The sequence below is a fragment of the Haliotis rufescens genome, unplaced genomic scaffold (genome assembly GCF_023055435.1).
Source record: "Haliotis rufescens isolate VD_foot unplaced genomic scaffold, xgHalRufe1.0.p SCAF_14, whole genome shotgun sequence".
NCBI classification, from domain to species: Eukaryota; Metazoa; Mollusca; class Gastropoda; order Lepetellida; family Haliotidae; genus Haliotis; species Haliotis rufescens.
The window spans coordinates 15,215,475-15,243,008 of NW_025963824.1; the positions used below are offsets into that span (position 1 = coordinate 15,215,475).

The 27,534-nt window shown below is 39.3% G+C and overlaps 1 protein-coding gene across 1 annotated transcript; it reads left to right on the forward strand.

Annotated features, from left to right (window-relative positions):
- The first annotated feature begins 2,169 nt into the window (after positions 1–2,169).
- Positions 2,170–27,162, forward strand: LOC124117920 (probable methyltransferase-like protein 24). The gene is made up of 9 exons (XM_048395055.1): positions 2,170–2,213; positions 6,063–6,187; positions 9,201–9,257; positions 9,425–9,502; positions 20,213–20,280; positions 21,109–21,237; positions 21,757–21,831; positions 22,450–22,585; positions 23,325–27,162. The coding sequence occupies exons 2-9, from the start codon at positions 6,113–6,115 to the stop codon at positions 23,619–23,621; spliced, it is 915 nt and encodes a 304-aa protein (XP_048251012.1). The 5' UTR covers positions 2,170–2,213; positions 6,063–6,112; the 3' UTR covers positions 23,622–27,162.
- Positions 27,163–27,534: the final 372 nt, after the last annotated feature.

Below are 27,534 nucleotides of genomic sequence, written 5' to 3' on the forward strand. Positions count from 1 at the left end.
GTGTGTGTGTGTGTGTGTGTGTGTGTGTGTGTGTGTGTGTGTGTGTGTGTGTGTGTGTGTGTGTGTGTGTGTGTGTGTGTGTGTGTGTGTGTGTGTGTGTGTGTGTGTGTGTGTGTTTAAAGATGACCAAAACGGAAAGGAAATTAAACTAAAACAATGTTCCTCTATGAGTGTCACTTATTCGTAAAACCTCGTCCCGGTATAAACTCTCCCCCGTACAAATTCTCCCCCCGGAGATTTTGTACCGGTACAGATTCTCCCCCGGAGAATCTGTTCTGAAATAAAATCTCCCCCGGGCGGATATATTTCGCGCCCCCCTCAGTATAAAGTCTCCCCTCTGATTATTCGGTTTGTTGCAATGTCTTTAAGTACTATATTCTTTAAATAATTATCTTTAATGTAAGGCGGGTTACTTTAAAATATAGATTATGAAATATGGTCATAATGAATTGATATTTCAGCATATTTTATTTGGTAACTGTACCTTCCATCCTAAAATAATTATAAGACATAATCATACCAAACAAATTTGAATGAAATGACTTAATGTGACAAATATATGTACGGTTACTGTCGTAACTGAAATTCAGAAATCTTATTAATCCTCGCAAACATTCGGTTTTAACACTAACTACGTAAAAACTGTCAACATATCCACGCGCGCCTCCAGCTCACGCTGTCCGTTATACTCTGATTTAAGATCTAAAATATATTCCTTAATACAGGCTACGATCTGAAAATGGTGTTAGTGTAGGTGAGGTGAGGTGAAATTGGGTTTAACGTCGCGTCCAAGGTTATTGCACTTATATAGCGACGTGCATGCACGTGTGTGTGTGTGTGTGTGGCTGCTTGTACTAGTCCGGACTGATGCCGATATATAGTGCTAGCTCACTGAGATACCATGCCACAGTTTACTGTATACTGACTCCGAGCCGACCAGTCCTTGCTTTAAACATACAACATCATAACTATCTGATTCAGCACTGATTAAATCAACTTTGTCTTTAAGACTGCGTACGTTTAGATGTATAAACTTTAAATCTGGACTATGCAAAGGTCCTGGATTCGGATGGATATCACCGCAGCAAAAGAGAAAAAGTAAAACTAAGAATGTTAATCGGAAATTATATAAGCAAAGTAACCCAAAATATAGAGAAATGTGTATCATCTTCCCGAAATGATTAGCATGTAGAATAGATTCTAAAACACCCACCGCCAGCCTGTATTGAACAACATCAACCGGCATCGTCAAAGCAAAGTGCACATGTAATTGTTACAATCGGGCTGGCGGTGAATCTTAATGAAAAACACCTTGTTAAAAAGACACAACGAAACTGATTTGCATAACTGATGACCACAACGTATTTCAAAATATCAAAACAGTAAAGATGATACAGTTTAACCTCATAATCAATCGCCAGCTGTCAATATACAAAACAGAATAATACATCAAGATGACAGTTTTCATGTAAGATTAAGTAATTCTATGCAAATTAAAGATACATATATCTAGATATTGTGCATATCTTTAAGTTGCTTAGAAATACTTAATCTTTACATGGAAACTGCCATCTTGATGTATTATAATGTATTGTGTATTGACAGCTGGTGATTAATTGTTACCAGGTGGCTCCAGCTGGTGTAGCAGACGACACACTTTCCAACAATGAGGAAAAGGGTAAAAATATGAGTAGGCTGGTTATCATCGAGCAGACGGCTCACCAGTCTAAGATGTATTGAAAAAACACACACTTTATTCTCAACCTTATCTAATGTTAATTCAACAATTTATCATATACTTAGCAGTGGGATATTCTGTTAATAATCTCTCATAATTCTATTGAATGGTTCTGTACATTCTATCAATGTTTATTTGTACAAAGCTGTTTTATGTATGTACAGAAGTGAGACATTAATAAGTTATTGTCTGTCTGTCTACAATGTATACCGTACAATTTAACCGATTACACAAGCATGGCAAGTATTTATAAAACGACCGAAATGGCGGGGGGGGGGGGGGGGGGGGTGATATTCTGGGGTGATATTTTATTTCGTAGGTGGGGGGAGAGTTTATTTCGAGAGGGGCGGAACTGTACCGGTATAAATTCGCCGGGGGGAGATTTTATTCTGGGGGCGAATATATTTCGTGACACCGGTCTGGCCTGGATACATAACTTCGACAAGGAATTAAGCTGTCTTCCTCCACGCTGAAGGTATGTTCTCTATCGTACTTGATTAATTTGGACTTTGGTTTGTTTAACACTTAAACTCTAGTTTAAAAGGAATACTCAAAACTAATTTTAATCAGCTTCATATATCAGAACAATATAATTAAATCAATATACGTACTGAGAAGAGAACAGCAGTTGTGTGAACTAGGGACAGGTGTGTGTGTGTGTGTGTTTAAAGATGACCAAAACGGACAGGAAATTAAACAAAAAGAATTTTCCTCTATGAGTGTCACTTATTCGTAAAACCTCGGATATAATTATTTTTTGTGTTGTTTATCAGGTCTGTATGTACACTTCAACACTACGTCGCAAAAGTCAGTTATCGTGTTCTCCAGCAAAATTGCGGATAAGTTGCTAATAATTCGTAAATGATTTGCAAACCGCGGATTTCTGCGAAACCGTTTCTATTGCTTTATGGCACTAATTAGGAATTATATGGGACTTCACGCCGTCAACACATGACAATAGTCTCCATACATGTACAATGTAGACTATGATGCTATACTGTGAAAGGATTGAGGTACATGTAATATTTGATAAATGCATGTAAACACCAGTTTGTAAAATATTCCTTGCTATAATAATGCTGCCACTAAATATCTTTATTGTCATGAATATTTGATTTATGATCCACTTAAATCGTGTCTCTTGTCTACATATGTCAGGATATACTAATGTAGTGGTTAGATAAATACCGCGTTGACACTGGTCATATCACAGTTGATACAATGTACATATACTTGGTTAAAAACCACATACAATGTACATGTACTTGGTTAAAAACCACATACAATGTACATGTACTTGGTTAAAAACCACATACAATGTACATATACTTGGTTAAAAACCACATACAATGTACATATACTTGGTTAAAAACCACATACAATGTACATGTACTTGGTTAAAAACCACATACATTGTACATGTACTTGGTTAAAAACCACATACAATGTACATGTACTTGGTTAAAAACCACATACAATGTACATGTATGGAGGGGCGTCCTGATTAGCGTGGCCAGACAGTTACCCTTGATAACAATATGAAGTGCATTACATGTACTATTTGATAACCGGTGTATAACCATATTATGTTCAGAATGATCAATTCAGTGTGGCAAATGTGGCAGTGTGGCAACACGATGTACATTTATAATGTGTAAACTGTGGTCAACTCTCAAGAGAAAATATATTTAATAAAGTTAAATGCGTGTGTAAATAGTGTGTAAACAAGGTATACATGTGGTTATTACACTCTAGTGAAAGATCTAAAAGTTAGCAATCCCCCCATTTATATCCCGAGTAGTTTTGTGATTCAGTTGTCATCACCTTCCTTATATGAACATTTGATTTCCATCCATGTTCATTGTGCTGGAGAAGTTATACACTATCATTTGTAACCGAGTCACAGACACAGGTGATAACAAACTCCGAGAAGTATACTTGGGTTTTGAGTTTTCACATGTAGAACTTTACATTGAAGGTATATACCACATATATCGACAATATTATATTTGGTTGCAGGGATGCTCGAAAATTGATGATATAATATTCCTCCGATTGATGCAGAATTGAGTGAATATTCGGACACGAATGCAGCTTGTAGATTTGATCAGAAAAACAGAACAGCCTTCTTATGATAATTCCCATTTTCTCACTAGTGCGTTGTATAATGTCTTATCCGTATATGCCCTGTAGCTATTAGAACATACAGAAACATATATTGTATATATTCTTTTTATAATTTACTTAATGATCGCGGACACGAATACGCGTAGATGATGTTAGAAACCGCAATTCATTGATATTGTCTCTCTGTATATGCGGATTGACTGATGCCTTCAGTAAAATATCTTCTCGTTATAATCAGGACAGTTTACTCTTGAATACACAATGTCATTCGCCTAAGAGAAAGTCGTATCTAATTACAGAGTCGGCCTAATTTACAAACATACAGACAGATTGTTCATTTGAGTCTCACCTCACAAAATTATTTACATAGATACATATAACAGTACATACAATAGGAAACACGTACATGTAGTCACCTACCCTAATTTATCTGCTAATTAAAATTTTCAGTTGTCATGTGATAGCGCTGTGACTAAAATCTGGCTGTTTTCTCTGTATCGGTTATGAATATTTGAGTCGTCCAGTCATACATTGTACGATTCTTACCCAATCGAAAGATTGGCACCACACATTTCAGCAGAGAGTTATTTTTTTAATTTCATTATATAGATTTATTGTTAGTTGTGGTAGATACTTACATCAGTGTGTCTCAGAAAGCAGAACTGTAAACATGTACTTTCTACACAGGGAATTGCTACTCATCATTTCCTGTATATATCTCCTTGTACAAAGATCCTACATGTATGTTGTAATCGGTGCAGTGTGTGTCCACATGTACAGTCACAGCTGGCTACCGTTGCATCTCCCATCAAGTCAGCTCTATATTTCAAGCATGATTTCATTTCCAAAGACATTTTGAATGAAAGGAATTAAAAAGAAATTCGTTTTATAGTCATATTTACCTAACGTACGTGTATTTCACCAAATAAAAAAAGGTATACACTCGTACTATATTTCGTTCCAATGGACATAGAACATTCAACTCGCTCGCAAAGTTCGAAGGTGGTATATGACTTTCAAGTGAATACGTTTACAGTGTTAATATATTTATACTTTTAACTGCATAAAACAGAAAACGAATTATCTTACCCCACATGAACTACCCCACATGAACTATCAAAATACTCAGTAATTTTCTTGCCATAATCGTATGTTATAGTTGCTTTAACATGATTACCCATACTCTGAATAATACATAAAAACTTGTCATGAATACCATTTTGCAATAAAATATACATTAACTTACTCCTATCAACCATATCAAATGCTTTTCGAAATCAATAAAAGCTATCATTATGATGTTGAAGAAACTCACTGACTTCAGTTGAGAAATTCTCATCCCCTATTGACACTGGATTAAGTAATTCCTTAAAATAATCTACCCAAGTTGCGGGTGCGATGTTAGAGTCCTGCGAGCGTGCGGTAATATAACGTTTAACAAGTCTCAAAATTGTTGTACAGTTGCTATCATTCGCAGCATTAACTAATGCCTTTGTAATGCTCTGCTTAAAATGAGTCTGTATTTGTTTACATAAAGATTAAAATCCCATATCGGATCCGTATATACACACCAATATCGGATCTGAATGTACACTCCTATATCGGATCTGTCTATACACTCCAATATCAGATCTGCATATACACTCCTATATCGGATCTGTTTGTACACTCCTATATCGGATCTGTTTATACACTCATATGTCGGATCTGTATACACACTCCAATATCAGATCTGCATATACACTCCTTTATCGGATCTGTTTGTACACTCCTATATCGGATCTGTATACACAATCCTATATCAGATCTTCATATACACTCCTATATCGGATCTGTTTGTACACTCCTATATCGGATCTGTATACACACTCCTACACGTATGTTTTGCTGGTCTGATAGATAACGACATATGAGTGCTTTCTAGCACACAACATTCACAATATTATATTGACCATTTCCTATTTGAAACATATACTTTTCATTTCAAATATCATCGCTCGCTTGATTCGAATTAACAGGACTCGTAGGCTCAAACGACTTCGAATTAGTAGAATCGGGTTTTGACTACAATGTATATTCATTTGCACGTTGTACTGCTAACGTGGTCTACTTCCTGGTGGATACAATGCAAAGTCGTGATGTTGTTATACATATGACGTCATTTCGATTTCTGTAAACTCTGATATCCTGACCACAGTTGGATATTCGCCTGGTGGCTGCACAGAGACGTCTCGTTGTGAGGGGAGAATGAAGTTGAAAATCGCACCTATCGGATTCATGTTTGGGTTTGGCTGTGGCGCCCTTTTTCTTATCATCACTCAGGTGAGTTGCTCTCCAATCCATTTCATAACTGGTTTGAAAAGAAGAGGGGTGCACAGTCTTATAAAAAAGTGGTTGTGAGGGTGGTGCACATAAAATACAAAATTGTTTGCACATAATTCGGGAAACAATATGTGTGTATAACCCATGCAATAGTCAAACAATGCTACTTTTGTTATGAGAACAGAATGTGAGCAAATGATTTAGATATTCTTCCCCATACAAGTGTACTTCAATAGGGTTAGTCTGCTTCAAGACACGACATTCGAACCCCCGACCATGGATTTCTGAGAGACCTACGGTACGGAACTCTGCACAGCGAATTGCGGCCCTGTGGATGACTGGGCCACCCGTCCCCCAAATATTAATAAGATGAAAACATAGCTATGAATCCACGACGCAACAGCGGTTTTACTGCTTTCACAGGAGGCTATTGTAATTAAAGTCTTTGTGTTGGTAAAATTCTGCAGGTAAGGTCATATCCGAATTGTAAATCCCATTTACGAATTTTTAGTATGCAAGTTTCGGTGACACGGAAATGGTTTTAGCTTTGTAGCTGCCTTTTTAGGCACGGCAAACTGTTCGCAGCTCATATTGTGTCATTGAGCTGGTGAGGTTTTCTTTCAGTTGTGGGAACAGAACAAAGAGTTAAGAAGGGATGGGATTTATCATTATATCTATAGCTCTGAACACTCTGGGACGCCGTAACTTCAACTCACTCTGCATTATTACGGTGTGTTTGTTCCTGTGTGTTTATTCGTTTCAACAAATCAGCAGTGCGTAGCTTCATCCATAATAAGGATAAAATGTTCATGATAACATCTCGCCAAAGTGGCAGTTCCATTAGACAGCAATTTATATTGCATTTGTCTGGAGCGATATGTTACAGATAATAATGATAATATTAGAGGGCGTCATGGAAAATGATAAATACAAAATCCTTTGGAATAGGCCCATTTACAGCCTCAGACCTATCCAGGCCAACAAACCTGATCTTGTCCTTTTTGATAAATCCAATGAAATCATTTATATCATTGAATTTTCTGTCCCCTTTGACACTAATGTGATTGACAAGATTGAGGAAAAACATGGCAAAAATGTAAATAATAATAATGATAATAATAATAATACTGTACCTCACGAATGGATTTTGAAGTCACTAGAATGTATTGACCTCCCCGAGCGACTGCTTGTTTTACTCAAGTCTTTATTGAATTGCTGGTCAACTCAACTTGAGATGTATTTGCAGGGGCAGGTGGTGATTACGATTCGGAACCCATTTCTATTAGAAGAGGAATATTGCACGGCGATTCTTTCAGTCCTTTGCTCTTCTGTTTGTCATTAAATCCTTTAAGCTTTTGGCTTGGCAAAGAGGGAGGTTATCATCCTGGACCTCCTCAGCACATATCCTCAAGACCCCTTACTCACCTCCTTTACATGGATGACCTTGAACTTATTGCCAATTGAGGATCCACACTAAAAAAAACTAGAATCTCCTTGTCGAGTCCGTTTCTAATGATATAGCACAAAATCCACATCAGTGAGGGACATGCTCAATGCGCAAAATTCAGTATATGTACATATGTACAACAGAGAGGGGACAATAAAATAGTAAAAATATACACATTCAGTTGTAGCGTTCAAAAAGGTATGTGTTGAGTCCAGACTGAAACACAGTGATACTAGTTGCACTTTTGAGGCTGAAAGGAAGGGCGTTCCACCAGCATGAGAGAAGGATCGAGCACCGAAGGACTTTGGTCTGTATTTTGGAACATACAGGAGAAGTTGGTCATTTGAATGGAGTCAATAAATACACCAAGGGTTTTGACAAGTGAGGAAAAAGGAATCAAGGATTGTCCAATTGTGAGGTTGGTTTGAAGAGATTTATGCTGTCTCTCGGGCGGAGCGATTACGATTGCTTCTGCTTTATCGTCATTCAGCTTAAGCATGTTGGCAGTCATCCAGGATTTGACATTGTTTGGACAACTTTCCATCTTGTTCAAAGATGAAATCTGATTGTCGAGGAGGGGACTGAAACTATCAACTAATTGTGAATCCTCTGCATCAAAGCGATGAGCCACATGCCCTTCTGATATCAAATGCCCTACCGAATGCCCATGGTGAACAAGATCAGTCCCAGCACAGACCCTTGAGGCACACCACATGTGAGACGTTCGCTGTTCGACAGTCTTGTTTATCCGAACTGAGTGTGTCCTACCTGTCAGTTACTAGGAACACCACGCCAGGACAGTGCTGCTCAAACCATTGTCATTTTCCAAACGAAATAATAACCTTGCATGGTCTATTGTTTCAAACGCCGCTGACAGATGAAGAAGGACTTACTGACGCGCAACGCGGAGACATATTTGTTACTAGTAATTGATGCGCCGCATGGCGCGATATATGTTACCAATAATTGATGGGCCACAATGGCGGTCATTACTATATTCCGTGTCGTCATGCACATGTGTTTATTCTGTCTCGAAGAACACAGGAACACTTCAAAGTATTCTAGATAAAGTACAGAAAAGATTTTGCTCAATCACTGTTTTTTATCTTTTTGTGAAATCCACAATCTCAATCTCACGTCAATAAGGTCATTGTCTGTTTACCTGCCCACTACCAGTTGTTTTACGCGCTTCTGATTGGTTGAATTTAATTAGGGGTGACGCTTTATTGACAGTGTTGAAAATGGTGTTTACACTGTCACTTACATGTATTCATTCGCCAATTGGGATTTTAAGCACATTGTGATATTTGTTTCCGATGTTCCTCTTTTCAAGTGAAAATGTCACTAAATTGATTTATAAGGATTGACTGATATTAATGGCACTGTCTCTTGTATGCAATATTGAGTACACTCCACGCCATGCTAAAGACATCAGTTAAAGCTTATATTAGGCGTTTTACTACTTTAATGTGTAAAGTTGAACTGAGCTATTATAAAATTTAATGGTGATGTTTTTATTCTTAAACATAAAATGAAATTAAAAGTTGGAGCCTCTTCTTTTTCCAGTATCGAGTCACAGAACAGAAGGCCCATCTAGATGCTAGTACCAGGACCCAACTCAAGGTGACCAGGCAACTACATGACATAAATGAGACAAAAGTAACCTTAGTAACAGTAGCTTTCAAAGTATAAACGATGAAATCGAATTAATCACTTGTAAGTCCTGAGCAGTCGTATAGTTTAAAAAAACAATTATTCGTTCAAAGAATGTTGAAAAATCTCTACTTCAGTACCGAAAATCAAATTGGGCGTTGCATTCAGAAGAAAACATGGATGGACCACTCAAGGATCTTCGCCAGCAAGGACAGGTATAGCACCACCTTTCATTATCTCTTATGAGGCGGCAGGGGTGGGCCAGCAATCTAAGGCGCCTAAAATTTATCGTTCAGAGTTGTCTCCCTTAGAAGTGCCGGAAACCTGTGATCTGGGGTTCTGATCCTGCATAGTCCTGGTGATGTTTCTAGGTTTGTCAGCACCATGGCCATGTTCATGAGTTCCATCTAGTAAACGCTTCGGGCTGTGCGGAATTGCGTCCGTTATGCGTCCCAGTAAAAACTATGATCCTTGGTTCGAATCCCAGTTTGCTCATGGGTTTCACCAACGCGAACATCCTGTGGCATAACTGAAATACAGTTGAAAGCTGCGTTAAACAAAAATCACCAACTTACTTGTATGTCATTTAATCTAGTTTAAGGTAACTTGGAACATCATGCATGTGAGTGATGTGATGACGTGTGAGGTTAGCGCAGGGAGAAATAGTGAGGACCATAATCAGGGCAAACCTGGATTACGTGCCCGCAAAAACTGGATCCTGACACAGGGACGCAACTCGGCACAGAAAGATGCTTTGCCATATACCATTTTCTCAACCGTACCCACTTCTCTCTTGTATAACCACATTGTATTTATTAATTTATTCTAAATGTTTCATTTCTATTTTTATGTTTGGAATAACCTACTTTTACTTTTACTGATACCATTCCCATCGAGATTCCCTGGCACCATTCACATCTAGAGTGGCCTGATACCATTCATTTCTGGAGTGGCCTGTGTCATTCACATATAGAGTGCCCTGATACCATTCTCATTTAGACTGGCCTGATATTCACATCTAGAGTGGCCTGGTACCACTCTCATCTAGAGAACCCTCATACCATTCACATCTAGACTGGCCTGGTGTCATTCATATCTAGAATGGACTGATATTATTCACATCTAGAGTGGCCTGTGTCATTCACATCTAGAGTGGCCTGATACCATTCACATCTAGAGTGGCCTGATACCATTCACATCTAGAGTGGCCTTATACCATTCACATCTAGAATAGCCTGATACAATTCACATCTAAAATAGCCTGATACCATTCACATCTGGAGTGGCCTGATACCATTCACATCTAGAGTAGCCTGATACCATTCACATCTAGAGTGGCCTGATATCATTCACATCTAGAGTGGCCAGATACCTTTCACATCTAGAGAGGCCTGATACCATTCACATCTAGAACAGCCTGATACCATTCGCATCTAGAGTAGCCTGATACAGTTCACATCTAGAGTAGGCTGATACCATTCAAATCTAGAGTGGCCTTATACCATTCACATCTAGACTAGCCTGATACCATTCACATCTAGAGTGGCCATATACCATTCACATCTAGAGTGGCCTGATACCTTTCACATCTAGAGTGGTCTGATACCTTTCACATCTAGAGAGGCCTGATACCATTCTCATCTAGAACAGTCTGATACCATTCGCATCTAGAATATCCTGATACAGTTCATATCTGGAGTGGCCTGATACCATTCACATCTAAAGTGGCCTGATACCATTCACATCTAGAGTGGCCTGATACCATTCACATCTAGATTAGCCTGATACAGTTCACATCTGGAGTGGCCTGATACCATTCACATCTAGAGTAGCCTGATACAATTCATATCTGGATTGGCCTGGTACCATTCACATCTAGAGAGGCGTGATACCTTTCACATCTAGAGTGGCCTGATACCATTCACATGTAGGTTGGCCTTATACCATTCACATCTAGAGTAGCCTGATACCATTCACATCTAGAGTGGCCTGATACCATTCACATCTAGATTGGCCTGATACCATTCACATCTAGAGTGGCCTGATACAATTCACATCTGGAGCGGCCTGGTACCATTCACATCTAGAGTGGCCTGATACCTTTCACATCTAGAGTGGCCTGATACCATTCACATCTAGATTGGGCTTATACCATTCACATCTAGAGTAGCCTGATACCATTCACATCTAGAGTAGCCTGATACCATTCACATCTAGACTGGCCTGATACCATTCACATCTAGAGTAGCCTGATACCATTCACATCTAGACTGGCCTGATATCATTTACATCTAGAGTGGCCTGTGTCATTCACATCTAGAGTGGCCTGTGTCATTAACATCTAGAGTAGCCTGATATCTTTCACATCTAGAGTGGCCTGATATCATTCACATCTAGAGTGGCCTGTTTCATTCACATCTAGAGCGGCCTGTGTCATTCCATCTGGAGTAGCCTGATATCTTTCACATCTAGAGTGGCCATATACCATTTATATCTAGAGTAGCCTGATACCATTCACATCTAGAGTGGCCTGATACCATTCACATCTAGATTGGCCTGATACCATTCACATCTAGAGTGGCCTGATACAATTCACATCTGGAGCGGCCTGGTACCATTCACATCTAGAGTGGCCTGATACCTTTCACATCTGGAGTGGCCTGATACCATTCACATCTAGGTTGGGCTTATACCATTCACATCTAGAGTAGCCTGATACCATTCACATCTAGAGTAGCCTGATACCATTCACATCTAGACTGGCCTGATACCATTCACATCTAGAGTAGCCTGATACCATTCACATCTAGACTGGCCTGATACCATTCACATCTAGAGTGGCCATATACCATTCACATCTAGAGTGGCCTGATACCTTTCACATCTAGAGTGGTCTGATACCTTTCACATCTAGAGAGGCCTGATACCATTCACATCTAGAACAGTCTGATACCATTCGCATCTAGAATATCCTGATACAGTTCATATCTGGAGTGGCCTGATACCATTCACATCTAAAGTGGCCTGATACCATTCACATCTAGAGTGGCCTGATACCATTCACATCTAGATTAGCCTGATACAGTTCACATCTGGAGTGGCCTGATACCATTCACATCTACAGTGGCCTGATACAATTCATATCTGAATTGGCCTGGTACCATTCACATCTAGAGAGGCCTGATACCTTTCACATCTAGAGTGGCCTGATACCATTCACATGTAGGTTGGCCTTATACCATTCACATCTAGAGTAGCCTGATACCATTCACATCTAGAGTGGCCTGATACCATTCACATCTAGATTGGCCTGATACCATTCACATCTAGAGTGGCCTGATACAATTCACATCTGGAGCGGCCTGGTACCATTCACATCTAGAGTGGCCTGATACCTTTCACATCTAGAGTGGCCTGATACCATTCACATCTAGGTTGGGCTTATACCATTCACATCTAGAGTAGCCTGATACCATTCACATCTAGAGTAGCCTGATACCATTCACATCTAGACTGGCCTGATACCATTCACATCTAGAGTAGCCTGATACCATTCACATCTAGACTGGCCTGATATCATTCACATCTAGAGTGGCCTGTGTCATTCACATCTAGAGTGGCCTGTGTCATTAACATCTAGAGTAGCCTGATATCTTTCACATCTAGAGTGGCCTGATATCATTCACATCTAGAGTGGCCTGTTTCATTCACATCTAGAGTGGCCTGTGTCATTCACATCTGGAGTAGCCTGATATCTTTCACATCTAGAGTGGCCATATACCATTTATATCTAGAGTGTCCTGATACCATTCACATGTAGGTTGGCCTTATACAATTCACATCTAGAGTAGCCTGATACCATTCACATCTAGAGTGGCCTGATACCATTCACATCTAGATTGGCCTGATACCATTCACATCTAGAGTGGCCTGATACAATTCACATCTGGAGCGGCCTGGTACCATTCACATCTAGACTGGCCTGATACCTTTCACATCTGGAGTGGCCTGATACCATTCACATCTAGGTTGGGCTTATACCATTCACATCTAGAGTAGCCTGATACCATTCACATCTAGAGTAGCCTGATACCATTCACATCTAGACTGGCCTGATACCATTCACATCTAGAGTAGCCTGATACCATTCACATCTAGACTTACCTGATATCATTCACATCTAGAGCGGCCTGTGTCATTCACATCTAGAGTGGCCTGTGTCATTAACATCTAGAGTAGCCTGATATCTTTCACATCTAGAGTGGCCTGATATCATTCACATCTAGGGTGGCCTGTTTCATTCAAATCTAGAGTGGCCTGTGTCATTCACATCTGGAGTAGCCTGATATCTTTCACATCTAGAGTGGCCATATACCATTTATATCTAGAGTGTCCTGATACCATTCACATCTAGAGTGGCCTGATACCATTCACATCTAGAATAGCCTGATACAATTCACATCTAGAATAGCCTGATACCATTCACATCTGGAGTGGCCTGATACCATTCACATCTAGAGTGGCCTGATATCTTTCACATCTAGAGTGGCCTGATATCATTCACATCTAGAGTGGCCATATACCATTCACATCTAGAGTGGTCTGATACCTTTCACATCTAGAGTTGTCTGATACCTTTCACATCTAGAACAGTCTGATACCATTCGCATCTAGAATATCCTGATACAGTTCATATCTGGAGTGGCCTGATACCATTCACATCTAGAGTAGCCTGATACCATTCACATCTAGAGTAGCCTGATACCATTCACATCTAGAGTGGCCTGATACCATTCACATCTAGATTAGCCTGATACAATTCACATCTGGAGTGGCCTGATACCATTCACATCTAGAGTGGCCTGATACAATTCACATCTGGATTGGCCTGGTATCATTCACATCTAGAGAGGCCTGATACCTTTCACATCTAGAGTGGCCTGATACCATTCACATGTAGGTTGGCCTTATACCATTCACATCTAGAGTAGCCTGATACCATTCACATCTAGAGTGGCCTGATACCATTCACATCTAGATTGGCCTGATACCATTCACATCTAGAGTGGCCTGATACAATTCACATCTGGAGCGGCCTGGTACCATTCACATCTAGAGTGGGCTGATACCTTTCACATCTAGAGTGGCCTGATACCATTCACATCTAGGTTGGGCTTATACCATTCACATCTAGAGTAGCCTGTTACCATTCACATCTAGAGTAGCCTGATACCATTCACATCTAGACTGGCCTGGTACTATTCACATCATTCCGTCTATTTATAATATATCCACCTAAATGTCAACATTCTATATATAATATCGCCATCTACATATAATTTTTTAATTTGAAGTTTACACGATATACGGCTTTTCCATTGGACGAGAGGTCGATCACATGACCGCGAAATTGACGTTCATAAGTGTATGAACGACACAATTTGACGTTCATACGTTTTTCACGAGACCGTGTTCTTGAAATGACGTAAACACTGACGGACTACTTCCACATTCCTGGGGAAACCCCTGGGAATTCCCTAGCACGAAAACATGCATAAGCGTTCTTTCTGATCATTTAGAACCTTTATTCTTGGTCTCAGCGTTTCAGTATACATTGAGAAATGCGGTGAGCGTGACTGCATGATTGTTCACGAATATCCTCGCTACGGCCCATCCTAATGAACAAACGAAGAAATGCACATCTAAACTATCGTAGTATCGACTCGATCCGTGCCTAGGCTGACATTGACCGTCTCCAGCAATCCATGTATTTACCTTTGTGTCTGTTTGACGCATCTTTATTCACCTTTCAATGATCGGCCAGTTGATCAGTGATGACTAACACATGTAACCGCCACAGATTCACTACCAACTTCGGAAATCTCTCCCGTCACGTTTATTGTGTCGGCCATTTTGACGTCTTGTACTTGATGTAAATGTATTACGACGCGCTGTCATTGTGACTTACTTACTGAGGTAGTTCTTTACAGACATTTCTCATCTAATGAGGATATGATTTGAACACATGTGCTGCGTAAGATGTTTCTGAAGAGCAAGTTGTGCATCCATACGCCCATGTCACCTCTCTTTTTGAGGAACTATTTTACTCCGCGATATAGCTGGTTGTTGTATGGCTGTCAGCGTAAACATGAAGTCACACGTACTAAATAAAATTGTGTTACGATCTTGGTCTACATCCTTTGAGGTAAGAAATTGTGATAGAAAATTATAAGAATTGACTTTCACTTTGTGTGAGTTCATTGGAGTATGAACCTTCATAGAGTGGGGGCCAAACATTGTATAGTTGTATAGTTTGGCCCTCAGTCTATGAAGGTTCATACTACAATAAACTCACACAAAGTGAAGGTCAATTCTTAAGTATACATTCCATTTATGACATGGTCATCTTCATGTAAACATTCTCAATATAATCGCCATCTTCATGTCAACATCAGGTTTATTCATTACGAATTCACAGATCGATGAGTGATCGAGGGTTGTATTATTTTCAGACAGGGGCAGCATACTTAGAAGCCCAGAATACACGATTAAAAACATTTCAAAACAACAACAAAATCATTGGAAACCAATGAAATGGACAGTGGGAAATGTTCTTGATTTGTTTGTTTGTTAGTTGTTTAACGCCGCACTCAGCAATAAATCGACTTGACAGCCCAGTGACAAACATCATGAACACCGATCCACGGAATGTATCGACATTCAGTCAGCCAAGTCACTGAGCCTGACCACCCAACCTATTTAGTTGTCTCTCACGACACGCTCCTGTTGCTGGGGATCTATATTCTTACCCTGAATCGCCACGAGTAATCTCCACAAGTGCTGTGCTAGATACTATGAGATAGTGTCAAATAAAGTAACTTTGGTACAACCTCGCTAGGCCCGTCCTACATACAAAATATCTAAAACATAACGTTGCATAAACTAAATTTGTGAGTCATTACATGTTTATTCCAATGACATTTTAGTTAATTAATGATGAATCTTACATCTTCAGGTTATGACTGAAGTCAACCCTTGTTAATCCAGGAGATTACCCAATCAAGGCAACTTGATTAATATTTCCCCGCATATCATCCTGCACACATGCACACGTTTGTTAGAGTTAGCGTTTCCAAGTTAACGATTTTTCAATTAACAAAAATTAACAAAACATTATATTTCATATAACGATAAAGATATTTGCCATCCCACGCACGTGGGATCAAAGCGTTCTCTATCGTACTTCCTACACAGTGAAACCTCGTTAATCAGGACGGTACTTTCTCTGTGACATCGTCGAGGAGAAAGTGTGATGTATAGCACCTATACAAAACATGAACAACATGTAAAGAATAACAAATATCATTTGGGGGTAATACAGAACAAATTCCAAACAAAACCCCAAATACCACCAAGTGGAAGAACAAGTTTTTAACTTAAGTAAAATTCTTGTTATTATTAGAGTCAAAATGTGATTGCTTCATTAAGTTGTCTTGCCAAGTTATTGTCAGTGATGCAGACATAGCGTTCATAGGACGATGAGCGCCAGTCACCTCTGAGCTTAATAAGAGTGTTAGACTCCCCTACTTCGAAAGCAAATAAGCAACCTCCACTCCGAAAAGAGGGACAACTGTAATCACTTGACTTGTAACCACACAAGAACTGGTGACAATTCAAGGTCCAATCAAAACCATTGTATGTTAAGCACTTGGCCCAACCACCAGCATTCATATCGGAGAACAAGGGGACTGCTGCCTTCTGTATAGCAGCACAATACTGGTCAATGCAAGGCTGACACAGGACACAGTCTGATGTTTGAAACAGCTGCCAGAGGTAAACGAAGCACACGTTGTCCAAACTGTCAGGCTTTTGTAGATGTGTGTCGAACAGTCACCGTAGTCAATTCCCCTGCTGTGGAAAATAACATCTTTCATCAACAGATAGGTCTTCTTTCTGGAACTTACGCCACTGGCTGATTCAGGAAGCATAGTAAGACTTGTCTAAATTGATTTCTCTTCTAAGTTATCCAAGGGGTTCTGCAATCCAAATTCGAGGTGTGAAAGTCTCAGTACCTTCAGATATCCTGGAATACTTGAGGTACAAAGGGATCCTGCTAAAATGCTGTGAACAGCAATATTGTACTCATATTTGCAAACACTGGCGTACACCCAAATAGAAACAGAATCATACCTAAGCATTATTCATAGATGGATAGGTCTTTTTTGTAGTCTCAGCATATGTTGCTCGTTTAAACTGTCGGTGTTCTGTTTGTAGCATACGCCACTGTTGTGCCACTGATTCTGCCAATATATTGAAATAATATCAGTCATGTGGTTCACAGTGCTTATCACAATGGACCTCTGCATGTGAAGTTATTAGTAGCATACATAGTAAACACGTTGTCTTATGTACAACAATCCGCTCTCCTTTTGCTGCACCACCGTTTAGCTGACAGATGGACGATAAAGATTTCTTTAACATTGATATGTGATCAGTTAACTTCTGGAAAATCCAAATTTCGGTTGCGATAGATCCTGTCCGTTCCATAACGTGCTGCGCTACCCTCTTGACATGCATCTGAGGTCCATTTTTTCTTTGAAATTAAAAGGACTTCATGATGTCTGCCTACTCACTCTTATTGAGTCTTACATGACGACTGCGCCTTTTTCGGGTGTTTATTAAATTAATCAGTCTGAAAAAGAAGGCTCGTCCACCATGAACCATCCATGCAACCCAATTAAGTTCACGTTTTTTTCTTTTTGCTGACCCAATTTGCCAAATGTCCTTTAACCTCCTCCAAAGCCTGGGATTTAGGCTGTACCACTTGTTCTGTCAATTTCAATGCCAAGAAAACCAAGCTTTTGACAAGGCCGCACTGTCTTATCAGCAATAATGCATTGAACTACTGAGATTTTTTGTCCCCAATCACTGGAAAGTCATCAGGATACACAACCACTATGAAACCTCTGTGTTCCATCATTATTCTGACCGAAGAAGAAAGTCTGTGGAATATATCTGGTCTGTTAGATGTCCCCAAAGGAAACCTTGTATCCACCATATAGGTTGGAATATTAGCGTTCTTGAAACACGGTTTCAATCCATTTGCTTCATAACTGGTTTCTAATGTCTATCTAGGGCGGGTTGGGTAGTCCAGTAGTTAAAACGTTTGGTCGTCACTCAGAAGACCCAGATTCGATCCCCACATGGGTACAGTGTCTGAAGCCCATTTCTACTGTCCACCACCATGATATTGCTAGAATATTGCTAAAAGCTGCGTAAAACCACCAGTCAATCAGTCACTGTAATGTCTATCCTTGCCATAAAACTTTTTGGCAACAATTTAACAGCAGCATCGATTTCTTGATGTTGGTATTTTTGCGTTGATCAAAACAATCACGAATCAGTCTCACATTCCTGAACCTTTTGTAATAGCACCAAGGCAGCTAGGGTTCTAATACACCGCTACCTAACCCCAAGCTTCATTTCTGAAGTGATGATTTGAACTTCAACCAATTGTGCATTCTCATGATCAGAAGCAGATTGGTAATATTTAAAATAACTTTCAATATCTCAATAGTCTCAATGCTCTGGTTCAAATAATCACTGTTTTTTTGTGCTTGCTGATGACGATGTGAGTTGTCAAGCAGCATCACCGATGGTAGAAAGAAGATCTGGCAAAGATCCCTTATCTCTGCTGTATATTCCAAATGCTCTTTAATTTCTGTAATTTCTGCGTCACCTTAATCCATAAGCTTTTGAAGTAGATGAGCATTTGCAGATACCGATTGCGTTAACTTGACCTGTTCTGGTAAAGGCTTCATCTTAGATGTTCGTAGATACAATTGTTGACAACCCTCGATTTTGAGTTTCGTCACTGACGACCTAGGCTTTGTGACGAAATAAGGGGCCTCTCACCTTCAACTTTTCGTCCTCCTTCATCTTGGTCGAGGAGGCCATCCATGGAACTTCGGCCGAGACACTTCTACAAATGCACATCGGATAGTCCTTTAGATCATTCAGCTCTTTGTTAGGCGCAAGTGTTTTCGTATTGATAGGAGCAGCAGCTTTCATTTCAGTTAATACCTGCATAGTCTTCAACAATGCGTGTGTCGCTACTTGAAACTCATTTATGGCATTGCTACTCCAAAGGAAATTATAGGTCCATAACATCCTCAAGAGACAACGGCTTAATTCCACACAATTCTTCATCCTCAAATAGCTGTGTCGTTTTACTGTTGAGTTCCCGATCGTGAAACCATTTCACCATATCTAAAACCGATACTGATCACCATTAAGTTTTCCGCAAAAGGGCCTTAACCCAACGTGAGTAATGTAACAGTACTGTCCATATTTGCTGTACTGTTCGTAACAAGGAGTGTCCGGATTAACTGAGACCAGTACTGTTTGCTAGTTTTTTAACGCTGCACTAAGCTTCATATTTCAGCTATTAATATGACGGCGGCCTGTAAGTAATCTAGTCTGGACCAGACATTTCAGTGATTGACATCTCACACAATTGCGAGATATGATGTCACATATGATGACATGCAATCAAACAAGTTACTGAGCTTGACTACCCGATCCATTAAGTCGACCCTTTAGACAAGCATACGTTAAAGTGTACATCTTTCTTACCCGAAACACTAAAAGGGAGAGAACTATACGCTGCCGCGGACCTATATTCTAACCCGCAGTCCCCACAGGGAGACAAGCATAGGTTTTTGGGGACCTATATTCTGACCCGCAGTCGCCACAGGGAGACAAGCATAGGTTTTTGGGGACCTATATTCTGACCCGGAATGAAGTTTTAAAGTCCCTAAAGACGAACCTACAATAGGCGTAACGCCTCAGTTGCTTTGTGGAATGTGAGTCTTAACAATTATTATTTGGTATCATACATTATTACATATATTTCCATGATTTAGGTTCGCCTACCGAAGAAAGATGTAATAGAGAAAATGTCCATCAGTGAAGCATTCAAAACGTACCACAGGTAGGTGTACTTGGTGGATACAGTAACAAAAATGGACATATTATCATGAGTTAACGTACACACTTGTGTAATATTCTTGACTACTGTGGACAGAAATCAGTACAATATTCTTGCAATGAAAGTGAATTAGTGAGTGAGTTTGGTGTTTTGCCTCTTTGAACAGTATTTCGGTTACATCACGGCGTACCAGCTTGATGTGGGAGGAAAGCCCGACATGATGCAGGTCTTAGACGTTTTACCGATTTCGTTAAATCCATGAGCAGGGGTATGACAAACCTCGAAACCTAATCAGGGAGAACCGTTGATAGTGGGTTCGAATCCCAGATTCGTACTGATAATCTTCTCAGTACCATGCCAGTGACTGTGACATAGTGTTACGGCAACTGTAATGCAACACCACAATTATTTACAGAGGTGAGTCCTTCAATGTGCAAACGGTGGTCTAACATATATCGTTGGTGCAAATCATGACGTTGATGCTGATAAGAACAATAATTTTATAAGGGCTTCAACAAATATCATGATTACGCCTTTGTCTATATCTCGCTCATGGGTGCAATTTGTGTTAATCAGGCTCAATAAAAGTCAAGTTTGCGAAATTCTTGGGCACTAATTGATACAATAGTTCTTTGCCCAGCAATATTCCAGTTATATTGTGTTGGCCTGTAAATAATCTGGACCGGACAATCCAGGGCTTGATCTTGCAAGCAACGATCCATGCCTTCGGGGTCCGATTGCACACATTCTACCAGGATCACAGAGCCAGACCACCTACTCCATTTGGAACTTTACAGTGTGTAAAGATGTGTAACTCTTCTTGTTATTCAGTTACCTTGACAACGTAGATATGTTGTGCAAGCGAAAGCTGCGCATGGGCAAACTCGGAGACGGAGGCTGGGAGATATGTGATGACGCCGAATACCGACCAGTAAAGCCTTGCATTGTGTATTCCTTTGGGTGAGTTGTCACCTGACTGGAATATATAGTTGTCTTAGATACAGAAACAAACACCGATTACAATGGCATGTCCAACGTATGAAGCCAACGAAACACTTTGAATCGGAATCTAGGGCACTATGGTGTCCTTTTCAAATGTCAAAAAATGTTTAGTTATACAACGCGGACCCTTTAAAGATAATCTCACAAAATTCAGATCTGTTACCGCACCAGGAAACATGATAAACAGCCAATCAGCGTCGAGGCATCTAAATTATCGATTGTGTGAAAACAAACAGTTGTTCATGTAATTGTATGTAATCGAATTATCGTGTTTGTGTACTTTGAAGGGCCATCCTTCATTTTGATTGATGTATAGTATCGGAATAAATGATCTGACTTTAAAGCTATTACTTTAAACTGTTGTGCACTGCCGTGCATGTATACCCACGCCGTATTGTACCTAACTGGTTACACGATAAGACACGCATATTCTAAAACTTTTCACAGTGAAGTAATATTGTTGTTGTTTTACTGCAGAATCAACAACGATTTTTCTTTTGACGATGAAACGGCCAAAAACTATGAGTGTGACGTCTTTTCCTTTGATCCGAGGTTTGTACAGGCGCTTGTTCAAACCTACTTATACGTTATCCACTGGGTTGTTTGTTGTTTAACATCACACTCCGCCATATTCCAGCAATGTCGGCTGACTTTTTATTAATTGAGCCTTGAGAAACTAATGATTGATATTGAGCCGCCGTGGGGGTACGATGACATGCAATCAACCAAATGACCGAGCCTGATCACCCGAATCATGAAGTCGGCTCTTTAGAACAGCATATGTTGCTGAGGACCAATTCTAACCAGGAATCCCCACGGGGTAAGAACTCATAACGAGGACTGTCTGAAATGAACCAAGTTTGTCCGAACGCATTGGGTAAAGGGAAGTAACTCGATTCGTTATGTTCTTTTTTTTATTCAATACAAGTGTTTTGTTAACCCAGTGAAACTGCGTACATATATATATATATATATATATATATATATATATATATATATATACCCCCATTGAGATCGGTTGGCAACATTCATTGTAACTAAAATACCTGACGTGGGATAAAATGTTTTTCTTTTGGAACAGATCATTGTGGACAGTTTTGCCATTGAATTTGATGTCCATGTCTCTGATTACTGATGTAATATATTAATGGCACGTGCATGATATTTCAGTATGAAACAGAAAAGTTACCAGAGATCACCACGGGTGCGGTTTTTAAGTTTAGGTATTGATGGAAAGGACTACAAGAAGGGTCCCTGGAATCTTCATTCACTGACCAGTTTCAAGAAAATGTTGAACCACACAGGGGTCAGTGATACGGAAATATTATGACATTTTACATCATTAATAAGAAACCTCCACAAACTAATTTAGAACTTTTTGTTATTAATGTCTCTACTCTTGTCAATGTTCAGGCGAAATGAGGACGTTTAACTTAAATGACCCCCAATGGAAGATGAAGATTCGTATCATTCATTTGTTTGTTGCCAGACAATCCACTGATGAGTATTTACAACCCGACCCATTTAGTCGCCCCAAGTTTTATATTATGTGTGCCATAATCCGTTATTTGTGTAAAGAAATTATCTTGAGTTAACACAATTTAACCACGTATTAACATGAACGTGTTATCCCAAAGTAATTTCTGAAGAGCAGAGATAAGACAGAGAGAATGGACTCTCTAAGGACTCTTTGCGCATATTAGCAGTTCTCCCCTGGCCGTGTCATTCAAAATGACGTTACAAGATGACAGGTGTTGTTACCCTTCTTGGCGCTCGGCATGAAGGGGTAAAACATTGATGGATCGGCTCGGAGTCAGTATAATTTGCGTGGGATATCCACATTAAACTGTGGCATGGTATCCAAGTGGGCTAGCACAATAAAACATGCATACGTCAGCCACACATACACGTGCATGCATGTCGCTATAAGTGAAATAACCTTGAACACGACATTGAACCCTATTTCACATATTTTCAAACCAAAAATGTTATTAAATGTGTAAGGATAATTTGTGATACAGTAAGATCCTTCTTTTGTTTTCCAGAGATTCATTGATGTTCTCAAGATGGACGTTGAACACTCAGAATGGCCAGCGCTGCCCAACATGATCTCATCAGGGGAACTGTCTAAAGTCCGGCAGTTTCTCGTGGAGTACCACGGAAAATGTGACACTAAGAATGACTGCCGCAATAAACTGAAAATTTTGAAAGACATCTATGATAAAGGATTTAGGAAGTTTTATGTCCACAAAAATCATCAATGTGGATTTAAAAATAATTTATTTCCTGTCATAAGGACAGGTTGCTATGAAATTCATTATGTGAATATCAACATACAGTAAATGCCATATTTGATCATTTTCAAAACAACATTTCAAAGTCTGTCGCCACTTCAAAATTTCCGGATCGCCGTCATATAGCTGAGTTCAGCGTGAACAACGAACAAACAAAAGAATCAAAATTTAAACCCTCTCGTCTTTTATTCCATGTATTGCGCTAAAACGATACCTTCAGATAAGTATAACAGGACATCCTGAATCTACATGTATGTCTGTCACTGTAAAACTACATTTACTATGTGTTCAGTACTATGTCAATAAATAAAAAGACAAAACCCTTTCCATAACCACAAGAAATCTCTGTAAAAGCGGACTCGATTGTACGAGTCCGACTATATCATGAGGATGTGTTGAACTAATAATCATACCAGGTGAGCGTATTCAATACCATTCGCCCTCAAGCAAGGCTATCAACCTGTAGGTCATATAATCACAGATGACTTCTCTATTCAGTATAAGTGTTTATTCATAAAACCGAGTGGCCATAGGCCTATAGGTACATGTTGTATGGTATGGGTGTATATACATTAATAAGGTAAAACATGTGGAACTTCTTAGCGTCATAGCATGCAATATGTACATTGACAATTGTTTCGTTAGTACTACATTGTTACTTGACCTTAACGAAACAGATTTCGGTAAAATTCGGCAACGGATAAATTATCAATGAACTGATTTCTCAGTTCAGCATACAACGGATAAGGTGGTAAGAAATAGCATTCACTTTTTTCAGTGTTTAAATCACAAAAAGGACAAATTCTGAGTTCTCTTACGATCCCCATATATCTTCCCGTCTCGATAAAGAGTTCGTATGAACTACATCTGAATCAGCTTTAACAGATTCAATATTTGGGGTTAATCTAGCTTCCGATTCCTTTATTGCAAACTTCAGCTCATCAAAGTTATCTCCTGTAGGTCCAGGATTAAGTTCGATATCTTCGGAGAGATAAATAAGTGTCACAAAAGGTTGTCGCCTACATTCGAGGGTATAGTTCAGATTTCGGTATGCAAACAATGTCGATTGTTTGTATACATGTTCACAAATTTAACCATCTGAGAACAAAGAGGATGGTGGTATGATGGCCGGTAACGCCGATTACATCGATGATGCTGCAGTAGATCCCAAATACCAGATTGTAAGAAATGGTGCTGTACATAACATCAGACGGTTGTCCATGTCGATTCCTGCTGTCCACCCCGACGTCGAGGTGTAGGAGAGCACTGTCACCTGCATGTGTCTATGGATATCCCCATTTGATGACGTGACCTTTTTGACGGATATTTGCCCCAGATTTTATTGTTATATTTCGCAGGTTATTTTTAATTAACGCCCTATTGCGCAGTGTGCTCTTCAGTTGACAATAACAACCTTCGTCACATATCTAAATATGGACCAAACTTTCGCGAGCAACCTCCTACTAATTGGATTCACAACTTATGGATGTTGTCGGCATATGACAAAAAATGGTCCAAAAGAGAAGAGGAACATGTTGAATTTCTTTCGGAGTGGGTTGAGTCAGTGCGTGATGTTATTGGTAAAATGCGTAAAATTAAATAGAGGAAACGGAATTGGAATATACCCAGCCAGCTGTCATTCCAAGTTTGTAGTTGTTCCCACTGACAAGGCCTCAAATAGCATAACCATTGTATGTAAGCATCACTACATTAATTGTTTGATCAAAGAACTTGGCATAAATTACATCAAATAAAGGCCACAGTCATATAACGTCAGTATGTTGACTGGCGAAGAATTCTGCCCAAACCATGCATTTCTGATATCAACTTTTGACTTGACTCTAAAACCTGAAGACATATCCATTCCTCTTTTCTAGTGAATCCACGCAAAGAGAGATATATTGCTGGGTCCAGAAAATGTACCACCAAATCCCTGTCTCAAAGGCTAATTATAATCCTTAGTACAATCAAGGAAGAACTTTCTTTAGATTGAAATACAGTATTTGACGCAAGTGGAATTAATACCATGTGGATTCCTAAAACCACAAGGGATTTTCTTGTCACAGAAATGAACCAGTTCCATTTTGTCAAAACATATGATTTTTCAACTTTGCACACCACCATCCCACATGCCAAACTTTAGGAAAAACGTCATTCCTTGATTGATAGGGCTTTTGTTATAGTTACGTATCTATATTCAGAGATTCGGGACAATTTTGTCAAAAATGAAAGCAAATGCTATCTACAGTTTACTGAGAAAACAATTTGTGAAATGCTGGACTTCATCATTGATAACATATATGTAAAACTTGGAAGTCCCCAAGGGCACCAACTGTGCTCTCCTTCTTGCGTATCTGTCTCTTTATGGATATGAATAGGAATTTCTGATCGGATTGGCAAGATCAAAGCAAGATATTTTGGCCAAGAAGTTTAACCAAAGCTTCAGGTATATCGGTGATTTGATCTCGTTCAATAACAATCACTTAGCCAATTCCCTTCCATTGATTTACCTGACCTGAAATAGAAATAAATGAGACCAGCGAGACCGCCTCATATGTTTCATATTTAGATCTAAGCATAAAGTTCCAGAATGATTTCAAAGAGTGCCATATGACTCTTGCACAGAAGGTGTTTGATCGAGATTACAACATTCAAGGCCTCAGTAAAGCTTTCAAAAATGTTTATTGTAGACAATTGGGGGACATTTCCAAATTTGCCGCATTAGTGGCAAACATGACGTCCAATACAATTCCCTATTTCGACTTGTACCAAATGTTCACATTAATTTTTCAGGTGAACAATTGACTTTCCTTTGCATGTGTATGTGACGGGTGCCCTCTGTGGGGCAGGATACACTCACCTTTTCGCGAAAATCTGGTATCATCACTATTTGATTGTTAATCATTAATGCTCATGTTATAGTCAGAATCGTACTATCAAATTTCTCTTGAATATTGAAAGGGTTTTGTTGCTTTTATGTCCATCCTTAAAACAGGCTTTGAATTCTTTGTGAGATGTATGTTGAGGGAATACTGAATTGTTTAATGTTATTTTGGTGGAATTTTCAATTATATAGAATTATTTATGATATAATTCAGTTCAATTGTTATTTAACTCATTGAAGGCGCTAGGCATGATCATGAATAAAATTGAATTAATTAATTAATTAATTAATCCTATTTTCGTTACTGGATGTAAGATGTGACCAGGGCACACCATATCAGGCAATACACATCATGTGTTATTTTATGTTTAACAGACAATAAATAGATATCAGGCAATCAATGAGTTTCTCTTCGACAACATGGCTACAAATCCACAAATAGGGTTATTTTGAGTTTATACCTGCACATCATTCCAACACAGTCAGGTTTTGTAATCTGCTCTTTTCTACAATGCTGAATGTTGACTAACTAGAATCTCTACTAAACTCAACGTTTATATGCACAAACTCATACAGTTCAACCTAGTTGTCTCGGATATGTCAATCTCATTAAAATCAGATCTTCAGGACATCACATTAAGGGTCACGTCAGAACGACCTTTCATCCAACCAATCAGAGTGTCGCTTACCAGATCATGAAAGTGACAGTCGGAATGTGTTTTTTAATCATGCAACCACGATATATTTAACACGGGGTATTCCGAAGGACAGTTACGGGTTTTATGATTATATCCATACAATCTAGGCCATCTCTTATCCATTCCAGCATGTTCTTCTTATCAGTTTTAAAAATTTTAATGGAGAATACGTCAAAATATGTTTTGAGGCGTAGTCGCCAGTTTGAAACTAATGTCGTAAAGCTCGAGAAAGCTACCTTCTGATTGGCCAAAGTCAGTCATTTCATTGGTCGATGAAAATTCGCGAAAGGTCGTTCTGACGTTCGTCCTCAGATCTTTGTTTTGCGGTCGTGAAAACTAAGATCTGATTTTAATGAGATTGCGGATATGTCTAATGTCC

Coding starts and splice junctions, on each gene's coding strand:
- LOC124117920 (XM_048395055.1), top strand. CDS start 6,113: ATGAAGTTGAAAATCGCACCTATCGGATTCATGTTTGGGTTTGGCTGT. Junction 9,503..20,212: donor ATCTTCGCCAGCAAGGACAG/GTATAGCACCAC, acceptor TCCATGATTTAG/GTTCGCCTACCGAAGAAAGA. Junction 20,281..21,108: donor GCATTCAAAACGTACCACAG/GTAGGTGTACTT, acceptor CTTGTTATTCAG/TTACCTTGACAACGTAGATA.